We start from the raw sequence: 15,549 nt of genomic DNA, 5'->3' as shown, positions 1-15,549 counted from the left end.
CCTTACATCCTCGGTAAAAACTTTTCAATGCTTGTAGCAACTTACCTCCCACACTATACACTCTTAATACATTCCACAAAGCATCCTCTATCAACCCTATCATATGCCTTCTCCAGATCCAAAATGCTACATACAAATCCATTTGTTTTTCTAAGTACATTCTTCAAAGCAAACATCTGATCCACACATCCTCTACCACTTCTGAAACCACATTGATCTTCCCCAATCTGATGCTCTCCCATATAATTTCCCAGGAATACTCAACAAACTTATACTTCTGTAACTTGAACACTCACTTTTATCCCCATTCCCTTTGTACAATGGCACTTAACATGCATTCTGCCAATCCTCAGGCACTTCACCATGATCCATAAATATATTGAATATCTCTCCCAACCAGTCAGTAACTCAGTCGCCCCCCTTTTTAATAAATTCTACTGCAATACCATCCAAACTTGCCGCCTTGATGGCTTTCATCTTCTGGAAAGCTTTCACTACCTCTTCTCTCTTTACCAAATCATTCTCCCTGACCTCACTTCGCACACAACCCAGCGAAAACACCCTATATCTGCCACTCTATCATCAAACACATTCAACAAACCTTAAAAAATACTCACTCCATCTCCTTCTCACTTCGTCACTACTTATTATTACCTCCCCATTTGCCCCCTTCACCGATGCTCTCGTTTGTTCTCTTGTCTTACACATGTTATTTACCTCCTTCCAAAACATCTTTTTATTCTCCCTAAAATTTAATGATACACTAATCCCAACTCTCTTTTGCCCTCTTTTTCACCTCTTGCACCGTTCTCTTGACCTTTATTTTATACATCTCCCAGTCATTTGCTCTACTTCCCTACAAAAATCATCCAAACGCCTCTCCCATCTCTTTCACTAACAACCTTACTTCATCCCACCATTCTCTATCCCTTTCTAATCTGCCCACCTCCCACCTTTCTTGTCACACATGCATCTTTTGCCTAGCTATCACTGCTTCCCTAAATACATCCCATTCCTCCCCCACTCCCCTTACATCATTTGCTCTCACCTTTTGCCATTCTACACTCAATCTCTCCTGGTACTTCTTCACACAAGTCTCCTTTCCAAGCTCACTTACTCTCACCACTCTCTTCTGCCCAACATTCTCTCTTCTTCTCTGAAAACCTCTACAATCTTCACCTTCGCCTCCACAAGATAGAGACCAGACATCCCTCCAGTTGCCCCTCTCGGAACATTTAAATCTTTTACACACCTGTCAATTAACATATGTATGCTCACATATGTAAGCTTATGTATATCTCTTTTTAAACCAGGTATTCCCAATCAACAGTCCTTTTTCAGCACACAAGCTACAAGCTCTTCACCATTTCCATTTACAACACTGAACACCCCCATGTACACCAATCATACCCTCAACTGCCACATTGCTCACCTTTGCATTCAAATCACCCATCACTATAACCCAGTCTCGTGCATCAAAGCTACTAACACACTCACTCAGCTGCTCCCAAAACACTTGCCTCTCATGATCTTTCTTCTCATGACTGGGTGCATAGGCACCCATAATCACCCATCTCTCTCCAATCACTTTCAGTTTTACCCATATCAATCTAGAATTTACTTTCCTAAACTCTATCACATACTCCCACAACTCCTGCTTCAGCAGTGCTACTCCTTCCTTTGCTCTTGTCCCGTGATGTTACTCCCAAGACATTCCCAAACCACTCTTCCCCTTTACCCTTGAGCTTCATTTCACGGAGCCAAAACATCCAGGTTTCTTTCCTCAAACATACTACCTATCTCTCCTTTCTTCTCATCTTGGTTACATCTATATACACTTAGACACCACAATCTGAACCTTCGAGGAGGATGAGCACTCCCCGCTTGACTGCTCCTGTTTCCCCTATTAGAAATTTAAATGCAAGGAAGGGGGACTTCCAGCCCCCTGCTCCCGCCCCCTTTAGTTGCCTTCTCCGACATGCGGGGAATACGTGGGAAGAATTCTTTCTCCCCTACGTATGCACATGTGCATGTATGGACATGTATATATATATATATATATATATATATATATATATATATATATATATATAGGGGATAGGGGAGAAAGAATACTTCCCACGCATTCCTCACGTGTCGTAGAAGGCGACTAAAGGGGACGGGAGCGGGGGGGCCAGAAACCCTCCCCTCCTTGTATTTTAACTTTCTAAAAGGGGAAACAGAAGAAGGAGTCACGCGAGGAGTGCTCATCCTCCTCGAAGGCTCAGATTGGGGTGTTTAAATGTGTGTGGATGTAACCAAGATGAGAAAAAAGGAGAGATAGGTAGTATGTTTGAGGAAAGGAACCTGCATGTTTTGGCTCTGAGTGAAACAAAGCTCAAGGGTAAAGGGGAAGAGTGGTTTGGGAATGTCTTGGGAGTAAAGTCAGGGGTTAGTCAGAGGACAAGAGCAAGGGAAGGAGTAGCACTACTCCTGAATCAGGAGTTGCGGGAGTATGTGATAGAGTGTAAGAAAGTAAATTCTAGATTGATATGGGTAAAACTGAAAGTTGATGGACAGAGATGGGTGATTATTGGTGCATATGCACCTGGGCATGAGAAGAAAGACCAGGAGAGGCAAGTGTTTTGGGAGCAGCTGAATGAGTGTGTTAGTGGTTTTGATGCACAAGACCGGGTTATAGTGATGGGTGATTTGAATGCAAAGGTGAGTAATGTGGCAGTTGAGGGAATAATTGGTATACATGGAGTGTTCAGTGTTGTAAATGGAAATGGTGAAGACCTTGTAGATTTATGTGCTGAAAAAGGATCTGGTGATTGGGAATACCTGGTTTAAAAAGCAAGATATACACAAGTATACATATGTAAGTAGGAGAGATGGCCAGAGAGCGATACGGATTATGTGTTAATTGATAGATGCACGAAAGAGAGACTTTTGGATGTTAATGTGCTGAGAGGTGCAACTGGAGGGATGTCTGATCATTATCTTTTGGAGGCGAAGGTGAAGATTTGTGGGGGTTTTCAGAAAAGAAGAGAGAATGTTGGGGTGAACAGAGTGGTGAGAGTAAGTGAGCTTGGGAAGGAGACTTGTGTGAGGAAATACCATGAGAGACTGAGTACAGAATGGAAAAAGGTGAGAACAAAGGAGGTAAGGGGAGTGGGGGAGGAATGGGATGTATTTAGGGTAGCAGTGATGGCTTGCGCAAAAGATGCTTGTGGCATGAGAAACGTGGGAGGTGGGTTGATTAGAAAAGGTAGTGAGTGGTGGGATGAAGAAGTAAGATTATTAGTGAAAGAGAAGAGAAAGGCATTTAGACAATTTATGCAGGGAAAAAATGCAAATGAGTGGGAGAGGTATAAAAGAAAGAGGCAGAAGGTCAAGAGAAAGGTGCAAGAGGTGAAAAAGAGGGCAAATGAGAGTTGGGGTGAGAGAGTATCATTAAATTTCAGGGAGAATAAAAAGATGTTTTGGAAGGATGTAAATAAAGGGCGTAAGACAAGGGAGCAAATGGCAACTTCAGTGAAGGGCGCTAATGGGGAGGTGATAACAAGTAGTGGTGATGTGAGAAGATGGAGTGAGTATTTTGAAGGTTTGTTGAATGTGTTTGATGATAGAGTGGCAGATATAGGGTGTTTTGGTCGAGGTGGTGTGCAAAGTGAGAGGGTTAGGGAAAATGATTTGGTAAATAGAGAAGAGGTAGCAAAAGCTTTACGGAAGATGAAAGCCGGCAAGGCAGCAGGTGTGGATGGTATTGCAGTGGAATTTATTAAAAAAGGGGGTGACTGTATTGTTGACTGGTTGGTAAGGTTATTTAATGTATGTATGATTCATGGTGAGGTGCCTGAGGATTGGCGGAATGCTTGCATAGTGCCATTGTACAAAGGCAAAGGGGATAAGAGTGAGTGCTCAAATTACAGAGGTATAAGTTTGTTGAGTATTCCTGGGAAACTATATGGGAGGGTATTGATTGAGAGGGTGAAGGCATGTACAGAGCATAAGATTGGGGAAGAGCAGTGTGGTTTCAGAAGTGGTAGAGGATGTGTGGATCAGGTGTTTGCTTTGAAGAATGTATGTGAGAAATACTTAGAAAAACAAATGGATTTGTATGTAGCATTTATGGATCTGGAGAAGGCATATGATAGAGTTGATAGAGATGCTCTGTGGAAGGTTCTAAGGATATATGGTGTGGGAGGCAAGTTGTTAGAAACAGTGAAAATTTTTATCAAGGATGTAAGGCATGTGTACGTGTAGGAAGAGAGGAAAGTGGTTGATTCTCAGTGAATGTAGGTTTGCGGCAGGGGTGTGTGATGTCTCCATGACTGTTTAATTTATTTATGGATGGGGTTGTTAGGGAGGTGAATGCAAGGGTTTTGGAAAGAGGGGCAAGTATGAAGTCTGTTGTGGATGAAAGAACTTGGGAAGTGAGTCAGTTGTTGTTCGCTGATGATACAGCGCTGGTGGCTGATTCATGTAAGAAACTGCAGAAGCTGGTGACTGAGTTTGGTAAAGTGTGTGAAAGAAGAAAGTTAAGAGTAAATGTGAATAAGAGCAAGGTTATTAGGTACAGTAGGGTTGAGGGTCAAGTCAATTGGGAGGTAAGTTTGAATGGAGAAAAACTGGAGGAAGTAAAGTGTTTTAGATATCTGGGAGTGGATCTGGCAGCGGATGGAACCATGGAAGCGGAAGTGAATCATAGGGTGAGGGAGGGGGCGAAAATTCTGGGAGCCTTGAAGAATGTCTGGAAGTCGAGAACATTGTCTCGGAAAGCAAAGATGGGTATGTTTGAGGGAATAGTGGTTCCAACAATGTTGTATGGTTGCAAGGCGTGGGCTATGGATAGAGTTGTGTGCAGGAGGGTGGATGTGCTGGAAATGAGATGTTTGAGGACAATATGTGGTGTGAGGTGGTTTGATCGAGTAAGTAATGTAAGGGTAAGAGAGATGTGTAGAAATAAAAAGAGTGTGGTAGAGAGAGCAGAAGAGGGTGTTTTGAAATGGTTTGGCCACATGGAGAGAATGAGTGAGGAAAGATTGACCAAGAAGATATATGTGTCAGAGGTGGAGGGAACGAGGAGAAGTGGGAGACAAAATTGGAGGTGGAAAGATGGAATGAAAAAGATTTTGAGTGATTGGGGCCTGAACATGCAGGAGGGTGAAAGGCTCACAAGGAATAGAGTGAATTGGAACGATGTGGTATACCGGGGTCTATGTGCTGTCAATGGATTGAACCAGGGCATGTGAAGCGTCTGGGGTAAACCATGGAAAGTTGTGTGGGGCCTGGATGTGGAAAGGGAGCTGTGGTTTCGGTGCATTATTACATGACAGCTAGAGACTGAGTGTGAACGAATGGGGCCTTTGGTGTCCTTTCCTAGCGCTACCTAGCACACATGAGGGGGGAGGGGGTTGTTATTCCATGTGTGGCGAGGTGGCGATGGGAACAAATAAAGACAGACAGTATGAATTATGTACATGTGTATTTTTGTATATGTCTGTGTGTGTATATGTATGTGTACATTGAGATGTATAGGTATGTATATTTGCATGTGTGGACGTGTATGTATATACATGTGTATGTGGGCGGGTTGGGCCATTCTTTCGTCTGTTTCCTTGCGCTACCTCGCTAACGCAGGAGACAGAGACAAAGCAAAATAAACAAAATAAATAAATATATATATATGCAATTGAGTGGGAGATGTATAAAAGAAAGAGACAGGAGGTCAAGAGAAAGGTGCATGAGGTGAAAAAGAGGGCAAATGAGAGTTGGGGTGAGAGAGTATCATTAAATTTTAGGGAGAATAAAAAGATGTTTTGGAAGGAGGTAAATAAAGTGCGTAAGACAAGGGAGCAAATGGGAACTTCAGTGAAGGGCGCAAATGGGGAGGTGATAACAAGTAGTGGTGATGTGAGAAGGAGATGGAGTGAGTATTTTGAAGGTTTGTTGAATGTGTTTGATGATAGAGTGGCAGATATAGGGTGTTTTGGTCGAGGTGGTGTGCAAAGTGAGAGGGTTAGGGAAAATGATTTGGTAAACAGAGAAGAGGTAGTAAAAGATTTGCGGAAGATGAAAGCCGGCAAGGCAGCAGGTTTGGATGGTATTGCAGTGGAATTTATTAAAAAAGGGGGTGACTGTATTACTGACTGGTTGGTAAGGTTATTTAATGTATGTATGACTCATGATGAGGTGCCTGAGGATTTGCGGAATGCGTGCATAGTGCCACTGTACAAAGGCAAAGGGGATAAGAGTGAGTGCTCAAATTACAGAGGTATAAGTTTGTTGAGTATTCCTGGTAAATTATATGGGAGGGTATTGATTGAGAGGGTGAAGGCATGTACAGAGCATAAGATTGGGGAAGAGCAGTGTGGTTTCAGAAGTGGTAGAGGACGTGTGGATCAGGTGTTTGCTTTGAAGAATGTATGTGAGAAATACTTAGAAAAGCAAATGGATTTGTATGTAGCATTTATGGATCTGGAGAAGGCATATGATAGAGTTGATAGAGATGCTCTGTGGAAGGTATTAAGAATATATGGTGTGGGAGGCAAGTTGTTAGAAGCAGTGAAAAGTTTTTATCGAGGATGTAAGGCATGTGTACGTGTAGGAAGAGAGGAAAGTGATTGGTTCTCAGTTGTTAGGGAGGTGAATACAAGAGTTTTGGAAAGAGGGGCAAGTATGAAGTCTGTTGGGGATGAGAGAGCTTGGGAAGTGAGTCAGTTGTTGTTCGCTGATGATACAGCACTGGTGGCTGATTCATGTGAGAAACTGCAGAAGCTGGTGACTGAGTTTGGTAAAGTGTGTGAAAGAAGAAAGTTAAGAGTAAATGTGAATAAGAGCAAGGTTATTAGGTACAGTAGGGTTGAGGGTCAAGTCAATTGGGAGGTAAGTTTGAATGAAGAAAAACTGGAGGAAGTAAAGTGTTTTAGATATCTGGGAGTGGATCTGGCAGCAGATGGAACCATGGAAGTGGAAGTGGATCATAGGGTGGGGGAGGGGGCGAAAATCCTGGGAGCCTTGAAGAATGTGTGGAAGTCGAGAACATTATCTCCGAAAGCAAAAATGGGTATGTTTGAAGGAATAGTGGTTCCAACAATGTTGTATGGTTGCGAGGCGTGGGCTATGGATAGAGTTGTGCGTAGGAGGATGGATGTGCTGGAAATGAGATGTTTGAGGACAATGTGTGGTGTGAGGTGGTTTGATCGAGTAAGTAACGTAAGGGTAAGAGAGATGTGTGGAAATAAAAAGAGCGTGGTTGAGAGAGCAGAAGAGGGTGTTTTGAAATGGTTTGGGCACATGGAGAGAATGAGTGAGGAAAGATTGACCAAGAGGATATACGTGTCGGAGGTGGAGGGAACGAGGAGAAGTGGGAGACCAAATTGGAGGTGGAAAGATGGAGTGAAAACGATTTTGTGTGATCGGGGCATGAACATCCAGGAGGGTGAAAGGAGGGTAAGGAATAGAGTGAATTGGATCGATGTGGTATACCGGGGTTGACGTGCTGTCAGTGGATTGAATCAGGGCATGTGAAGCGTCTGGGATAAACCATGGAAAGCTGTGTAGGTATGTATATTTGCGTGTGTGGACGTATGTATATGCATGTTGTATGGGGGTGGGTTGGGCCATTTCTTTCGTCTGTTTCCTTGCGCTACCTCGCAAACGCGGGAGACAGCGACAAAGCAAAATAAATAAATACAAATGTGTGTGTGTATATGAGTGGTTGGGCCACTTCATCTGTTTCCTTGCGCTACTTCTCTGACACATGAAACAGCAATTGAGTATAATAATAATAATAAAAAAAATACTTGTGTATGTCCTTTGTCAGCATAAAACTCCACAATCTTTTCACTATATTCATTCATAATAGTGGATACCCCAAGTTCCCAAATTATACCTTCAAATGCCACTAATATTACTCACCTCATTAAAATCACCAATCACTAATACCTGGATTCACTTACATGAAAACTGCTGACACATGCACTCAGCTGCTCCCAAAACACTTGCCTCTCATGATCTTCCTTCTCATAGCCAGATTTTTTTCGTTCATCAGATATTCCTTTTCATTATTCATAAGTATAACTTATGTATATCTCTGATGGCTGATCCCTTCTGAAACTCCCTCATGGGAGTGGTCATGGATAAAAAAAAAGTCCCTTTAACTGTTGAACTTCAGTGCCACTTCTTAGCCTTTTGTGCTTCACTCTAAAAAGGCCACTAGCATAAGGCAACTCTTATGAAGAGCTTCCAGAGGCTCTTACCCTATGTTCCTACCAACTGAATCCACTGATTATGTCTACCTAATGTTCATACATATTACTCCACCTTACTACTTCTACCAAATGCTCCTGCCTAATGTTCCTAGCCACTATATTTTCCTAATGTTTCTACTTAATGCTCTTAACTACTACTATGTATTGTTCTTACCATTTTCCCAAAAGGCAGGGCTAGCCCACAGCACTCACTGCAGGAAAATCTAGAGTTGCAAAGAATAAGTTGTGCGAGTTAAGTGATGTCAATTCTTACGTGTGACAAGAGAGACTGTATGTTTGTGGACAGGAAATCAGCAGTCCAAGCGTGGGTGGACCAGTAAGACAAGACTGCTACTTGGAATAGAGGAGTGTAATTTGTCAACCGCAGATGTGATTGCTAACTACGCAGCTATTATTAACCCTCTCAATACCCAGGCGAGTAGTACCAGTAATATACCACCTGTTTGGTGGCTGCCTTACAGTCTACAACCAACCTTCATGTGAATATGCATATGAATACTTTCTGGCAAGCTCAATGCACAGTTAATGATAAGGGTAATTTGATTCTTATAATTTATCATGATTAAAAAAGCAAGGAAGTGCCAAGAAGTTCTTAACTTGCAAGCACAATCAGAAAGCATTTTCTGCTAAGCTTAAAAAGAAAGTTATACAGATGCACATCTTTTCTTAATAAGTTAAAGGAAAGCTTTCTATTTCTGATCATCACCAATACAAGTGACACATGTACCTTACATCTCACACAAAATTCTCATAAAAAGCTACAACATGTGTTGGACTACTTCCATCTTTCAGACATATTATGCAAAACCCAACTTACCATCAACAATTTCATTAAGCATTTAATTAATAAGATATTTTTGCTTAAATACATTGTTTGGTATGGCTGCTTATAAACAAAGTAGATATATGGGCATTACATATTCCTACACTAGTCACAGTGTTTAAGTAGTCTTCATTTTGTTTAGTATGAAAGAATGCAATCTTACTATCTTTTGGGTATGCAGTTGTGCTCATTCAAATTTGTCATTGTACATATGAATTACACAGTGCTGTTAAATTGTATACGTACATTACATAGTGCTGTTACAATCTTAAGATGCATACAAGTTCATAGATTTTCTCATCATGATTAACTCTGAAAGCATCTAAAGCACACACCTGTGCAGTTTTCTTGCCATGTTCCAGGTCTGTCATGAATGTAGATACTCGCACTTCCTTTATAAGCCAATGAGTATCAGGAACATAGCTTCTTCGTGAGTTCCTCTTGTATAAAAGCATGAGTAGCGTGTGTGCCGAGACAAAGAGCGGGCTACTCTGAACATTCCTCACATCCACTAATCCATTCTGGATTATCTAAAAATATCCAAAGATAAGTCATCTAATTATGAAATGAAATATTATACACATATTTAACCAAAGCTAATATAATGTTTCATTTGTAACTCACCAATGCAGATTTAACACTCTTTTCTTCACACATACAGGTAAACTACATTTAGCTGAACTAGACAAGACTTCGTAGTAATTCAGAATGTATACATTCAACTGATAAGCATGAAAACAGCTGTTATGGGAAACAATATGAATAATAAATGCATAAGTATTTGCTTCAACATTTTGCTGCTCATTGAATTATGGTTTATTCCTTGATGCACAAGACAGGGTTATAGTGATGGGTGATTTGAATGCAAAGGTGAGTAATGTGGCAGTTGAGGGAACAATTGGTGTACATGGGGTGTTTAGTGTTGTAAATGGAAATGGTGAAGAGCTTGTAGATATGTGTGCTGAAAAAGGACTGGTGATTGGGAATACCTGGTTTGAAAGGAGAGATACAAATAAGTATACATACATAAGTAGGAGAGATGGCCAGAGAGCGTTATTGGATTACATATTAACTGATAGGCGCGTACAAGAGAGACTTTTGGATGTTAATGTCTTGAGAGGTGCAACTGGAGGGATGTCTGATCATTATCTTGTGGAGGTGAAGGTGAAGATTTGTAGAGGTTTTCAGAAAAGAAGAGAGAATGTTGGGGTGAAGAGAGTGGTGAGAGTAAGTGAGCTTGGGAAGGAGACTTGTGTGAGGAAGTACGAGGAGAGACTGAGTGCAGAATGGAATAAGGTGAGAGCAAAGGACATAAGGGGAGTAGAGGAGGAATGGGATGTATTTAGGGAGGCAGTGATGGCTTGTGCAAAAGATGCTTATGGCATGAATAGCATGGGAGGTGGGCAGAATAGAAAGGGTAGTGGGTGTGGAATGAAGAAGTAAGATTATTTGGGAAACAGACGAGAGAGGCATTTAAACGATTTTTGCAGGGAAATAGAGCAAATGACAGAGAGACGTATAAAAGAAAGAGGCAGGAGGTCAAGAGAAAGGTGCAAGAGGTGAAAGAGATGGCAAATGAGAGAGTATCAAGTTTTAGGGAGAATAAAAAGATTTTTTAGCAGGAGGTAAATAAAGTGCGCAAGACAAGAGAACAAATGGGAACATTGGTGAAGGGGGCTAATGGGGAAGTAATAACAAGTAGTGGTGATGTGAGAAGGAAATGGAGTGAGTATTTTGAAGGTTTGTTGAATGTGTTAGATGATAGAGTGGCAGATATAGGGTGTTTTGGTCGAGTTGGTGTGCAAAGTGAGAGGGTTAGGGAGAATGATTTGGTAAACAGAGAAGAGGTAGTTAAAGTTTTGTGGAAGATGAAAGCCAGCAAGGCAGCGGGTTTGGATGGTATCGCAGTAGAATATATTATAAAAGGGGGTGACTGTGTTGCTGACTGGTTGGTAAGGATACTTAATGTATGTATGATTCATGGTGAGGTGTCTGAGAATTGGCAGAATGCATGCACAGTGCCATTGTACAAAGGCAGAGGTATAAGTTTGTTGAGTATTCCTGGGAAATTATATGGGAGGGTATTGATTGAGAGGGTGAAAGCATGTACAGAGCATAAGATTGGGGAAGCGCAGTGTGGTTTTAGAAGTGGTAGAGGATGTGTGGATCAGGTGTTTGAAGGATGTATGTGAGAAATACTTAAGAGAAACAAATGGATTTGTATGTAGCATTTATGGATCTGGAGAAGGCATATGATACGGTTGGCAGAGATGCTCTGTGGAAGGTATTAAGAATATATGGTGTAGGAGGCAAGTTGCTAGAAGCAGTGAAAAGTTTTTATTGAGGATGTAAGGTATGTGCACGAGTAGGAAGAGGGGAAACTGATTGGTTCTCAGTGAATGTCGGTTTGCGGCAGGGGTGCGTGATGTCTCCATGGTTGTTTATTTTGTTTATGGATGGGGTTGTTAGGGAGGTGAATGCAAGAGTTTTGGAAAGAGGGGCAAGTATGAAGTCTGTTGTGGATGACAGGGCTTGGGAAGTGAGTCAGTTGTTGTTCGCTGATGATACAGCGCTGGTGGCTGATTCGGGTGAGAAACTGCAGAAACTGGTTACTGAGTTTGGTAAAGTGTGTGAAAGAAGAAAGCTGAGAGTAAATGTGAATAAGAGCAAGGTTATTAGGTAGAGTGGGGTTGAGGGACAAGTCAATTGGGAGGTAAGTTTGAATGGAGAAAAACTGGAGGAAGTGAAGTGTTTTAGATATCTGGGAGTGGATTTGGCAGCAGATGGGACCATGGAAGTGAAGTGTCACACGGTAGGGGAGGGGGCGAAAGTTGTGGGAGTGTTAAAAAATGTGTGGAAGGCGAGAACATCATCTCGGAAAGCAAAAATGGGTATGTTTGAGGGAATAGTGGTTCCAACAATGTTATATGGTTGCAAGGCGAGGGCTATAGATAGAGTTGTCCAGAGGAGGGTGGATATGATGCAAAATGAGATGTTTGAGGACAAAATGTGGTGTGAGGTGGTCTGATCGAGTAAGTAATGAAAGGGTGAGAGAGATGTGTGGTAATAAAAAGAGTGTGGTTGAGACAGCAGAAGAGGGTGTTTTAAAACGGTGTGGTCACATGGATAGAAAGAGTGAGGAGGGATTGACAAAGAGGATATATGTGTCAGAGGTGGAGGGAACGAGGAGAAGTGGGAGACCAAATTGGAGGTGGAAGGATGGAGTAAAAAAGATTTTGAGCGATCGGGGCCTGAACATAGAGGAGGGTGGAAGGCATGGAAGGAATAGAGTGAATTGGATCGATGTGGTATACCGGGGTCTATGTGCTGTCAAGGATTGAACCAGGGCATGTGAAGCGTCTGGGATAAACCATGGAAAGCTGTGTAGGTATGTATATTTTGCGTGTGTGGACGTATGTATATGCATGTTGTTGGGGGTGGGTTGGGCCATTTCTTTCGTCTGTTTCCTTGCGCTACCTCGCAAACGCGGGAGACAGCGACAAAGCAAAATAAATAAATACAAATGTGTGTGTGTATATGAGTGGTTGGGCCACTTCATCTGTTTCCTTGCGCTACTTCTCTGACACATGAAACAGCAATTGAGTATAATAATAATAATAAAAAAAAATAATTGTGGATGTCCTTTGTCAGCATAAAACTCCACAATCTTTTCACTATATTCATTCATAATAGTGGATACCCCAAGTTCCCAAATTATACCTTCAAATGCCACTAATATTACTCACCTCATTAAAATCACCAATTCACTAATACCTGGATTCACTTACATGAAAACTGCTGACACATGCACTCAGCTGCTCCCAAAACACTTGCCTCTCATGATCTTCTTCTCATAGCCCCAATTTTTTTCGTTCATCAGATATTCCTTTTCATTTAGTCATAAGTATAATTTATGTATATCTCTGATGGCTGATCCCTTCTGAAATCCCTTTCCTATTGGGAGTGGTCATGGATAAAAAAAAAAGTCCCTTTAACTGTTGAACTTCAGTGGCAACTTATTAGCCTTTTGTGCTTCACCTCTAACAAGGCCACTGGCATTAAGGCAACTCTTATGAAGGAGCTTCCAGAGGCTCTTACCCTATGTTCCTACCAAATGATTCCACTGATTATGTTACCTAATGTTCATACATATTACTCCACCTTACTACTTCTACCAAATGCTCCTGCCTAATGTTCCTAGCCACTATATTTTCCTAATGTTTCTACTTAATGCTCTTAACTACTACTATGTATTGTTCTTACCATTTTCCCAAAAGGCAGGGCTAGCCCACAGCACTCATGCAGGAAAATCTAGAGTTGCAAAGAATAAGTTTGTGCGAGTTAAGTGATGTCAATTCTTACGTTTATTGTGACAAGAGAGACTGTATGTTTTGTGGAACAGGAAATTCAGCAGTCCGAGCGTGGGTTGGACCAGTAAGACAAGTGCTGAACTTGGGAATAGAGGAGTGTAATTTGTCAACCGACAGATGTGATTGGCTACTAAGCAGTATTATTACCCTCTCAATACCCAGGCGAGTAGTACCAGTAATATACCACCTGTTGGTGGCTGCCTTACAGTCTACAACCAACCTCATGTGAATATGCATATGAATACTTTCTGGCAAGCTCAATGCACAGTTAATGATAAGGGTAATTTGATTCTTATAATTTATCATGATTAAAAAAGCAAGGAAGTGCCAAGAAGTTCTTAACTTGCAAGCACAATCAGAAAGCATTTTCTGCTAGCTTAAAAAGAAAATTATACAGATGCACATCTTTTCTTAATAAGTTAAAGGAAAGCTTTCTATTTCTGATCATCACCAATACAAGTGACACATGTACCTTACATCTCACACAAGATTTCATAAAAAGCTATACAACATGTGTTGACTACTTCCATCTTTCAGACATATATGCAAAACACTTACCATTTTCAACAATTTCATTAAGCATTTAATTAATAAGATATTTTTTGCTTAAATACATTGTTTGGTATGGCTGCTTATAAACAAAGTAGATATATGGGCATTACATATTCCTACACTCGTAACAGGTTTAAGTAGTCTTCATTTTGTTTAGTATGAAAGAATGCAATCTTACTATCTTTTGGGTATGCAGTTGTGCTCATTCAAATTTGTCATTGTACATATGAATTACACAGTGCTGTTAAATTGTATACGTACATTACATAGTGCTGTTACAATCTTAAGATGCATACAAGTTCATAGATTTTCTCATCATGATTAACTCTGAAAGCATCTAAAGCACACACCTGTGCAGTTTTCTTGCCATGTTCCAGGTCTGTCATGAATGTAGAACTCGCACTTCCTTTATAAGCCAATGAGTATCAGGAACATAGCTTCTTCGTGAGTTCCTCTTGTATAAAAGCATGAGTAGCGTGTGTGCCGAGACAAAGAGCGGGCTACTCTGAACATTCCTCACATCCACTAATCCATTCGGGATTATCTAAAAATATCCAAAGATAAGTCATCTAATTCTGAAAATGAAATATTATACACATATTTAACCAAAGCTAATATAATGTTTCATTTGTAACTCACCAATGCAGATTTAACACTCTTTTCTTCACACATACAGGTAAACTACATTTAGCTGAACTAGACAAGACTTCGTAGTAATTCAGAATGTATACATTCAACTGATAAGCATGAAAACAGCTGTTATGGGAAACAATATGAATAATAAATGCATAAGTATTTGCTTCAACATTTTAGGCTGCTCATTGAATTATGGTTTATTCCTTGATGCACAAGACAGGGTTATAGTGATGGGTGATTTGAATGCAAAGGTGAGTAATGTGGCAGTTGAGGGAAAAAAACAATTGGTGTACATGGGGTTGTTTAGTGTTGTAAATGGAAATGGTGAAGAGCTTGTAGATATGTGTGCTGAAAAAGGACTGGTGATTGGGAATACCTGGTTTGAAAGGAGAGATACAAATAAGTATACATACATAAGTAGGAGAGATGGCCAGAGAGCGTTATTGGATTACATATTAACTGATAGGCGCGTACAAGAGAGACTTTTGGATGTTAATGTCTTGAGAGGTGCAACTGGAGGGATGTCTGATCATTATCTTGTGGAGGTGAAGGTGAAGATTTGTAGAGGTTTTCAGAAAAGAAGAGAGAATGTTGGGGTGAATGAAGAGAGTGTGAGAGTAAGTGAGCTTGGGAAGGAGACTTGTGTGAGGACTACGAGGAGAGACTGAGTGCAGAATGGAATAAGGTGAGAGCAAAGGACATAAGGGAGTAGAGGAGGAATGGGATGTATTTAGGGAGGCAAGTGATGGTTGTGCAAAAGATGCTTATGGCATGAATAGATGGGAGGTGGGCAGAATAGAAAGGGTAGTGGGTGTGGAATGAAGAAGTAAGATTATTTGGTGGAAACAGACGACAGAGAGGTCATTTAAACGATTTTTGCAGGGAAATAGAGCAAATGACAGAGAGACGT

At 41.0% G+C, this 15,549-nt stretch overlaps 1 protein-coding gene across 1 annotated transcript in view; it reads right to left on the bottom strand.

Annotated features, from left to right (window-relative positions):
• Positions 1-15,549, bottom strand: part of LOC139751401 (ubiquitin-protein ligase E3B) — a 260,968-nt gene that overhangs the window by 95,618 nt on the left and 149,801 nt on the right. The window contains exons 13-14 of the mRNA XM_071666787.1: positions 11,688-11,725; positions 9,417-9,567 (exon numbers count right to left, since the gene is read on the bottom strand). Coding sequence (XP_071522888.1) covers positions 9,417-9,567; positions 11,688-11,725 — 189 coding nt within the window. The remainder of the gene's footprint in view (positions 1-9,416; positions 9,568-11,687; positions 11,726-15,549) is intronic.

This window comes from Panulirus ornatus, chromosome 11 (assembly GCF_036320965.1).
Source record: "Panulirus ornatus isolate Po-2019 chromosome 11, ASM3632096v1, whole genome shotgun sequence".
In the NCBI taxonomy this organism is placed as follows: Eukaryota; Metazoa; Arthropoda; class Malacostraca; order Decapoda; family Palinuridae; genus Panulirus; species Panulirus ornatus.
The sequence above is the reverse complement of the archived record's forward strand: the minus strand, read 5'-3'. Positions and strand labels throughout refer to the sequence as shown.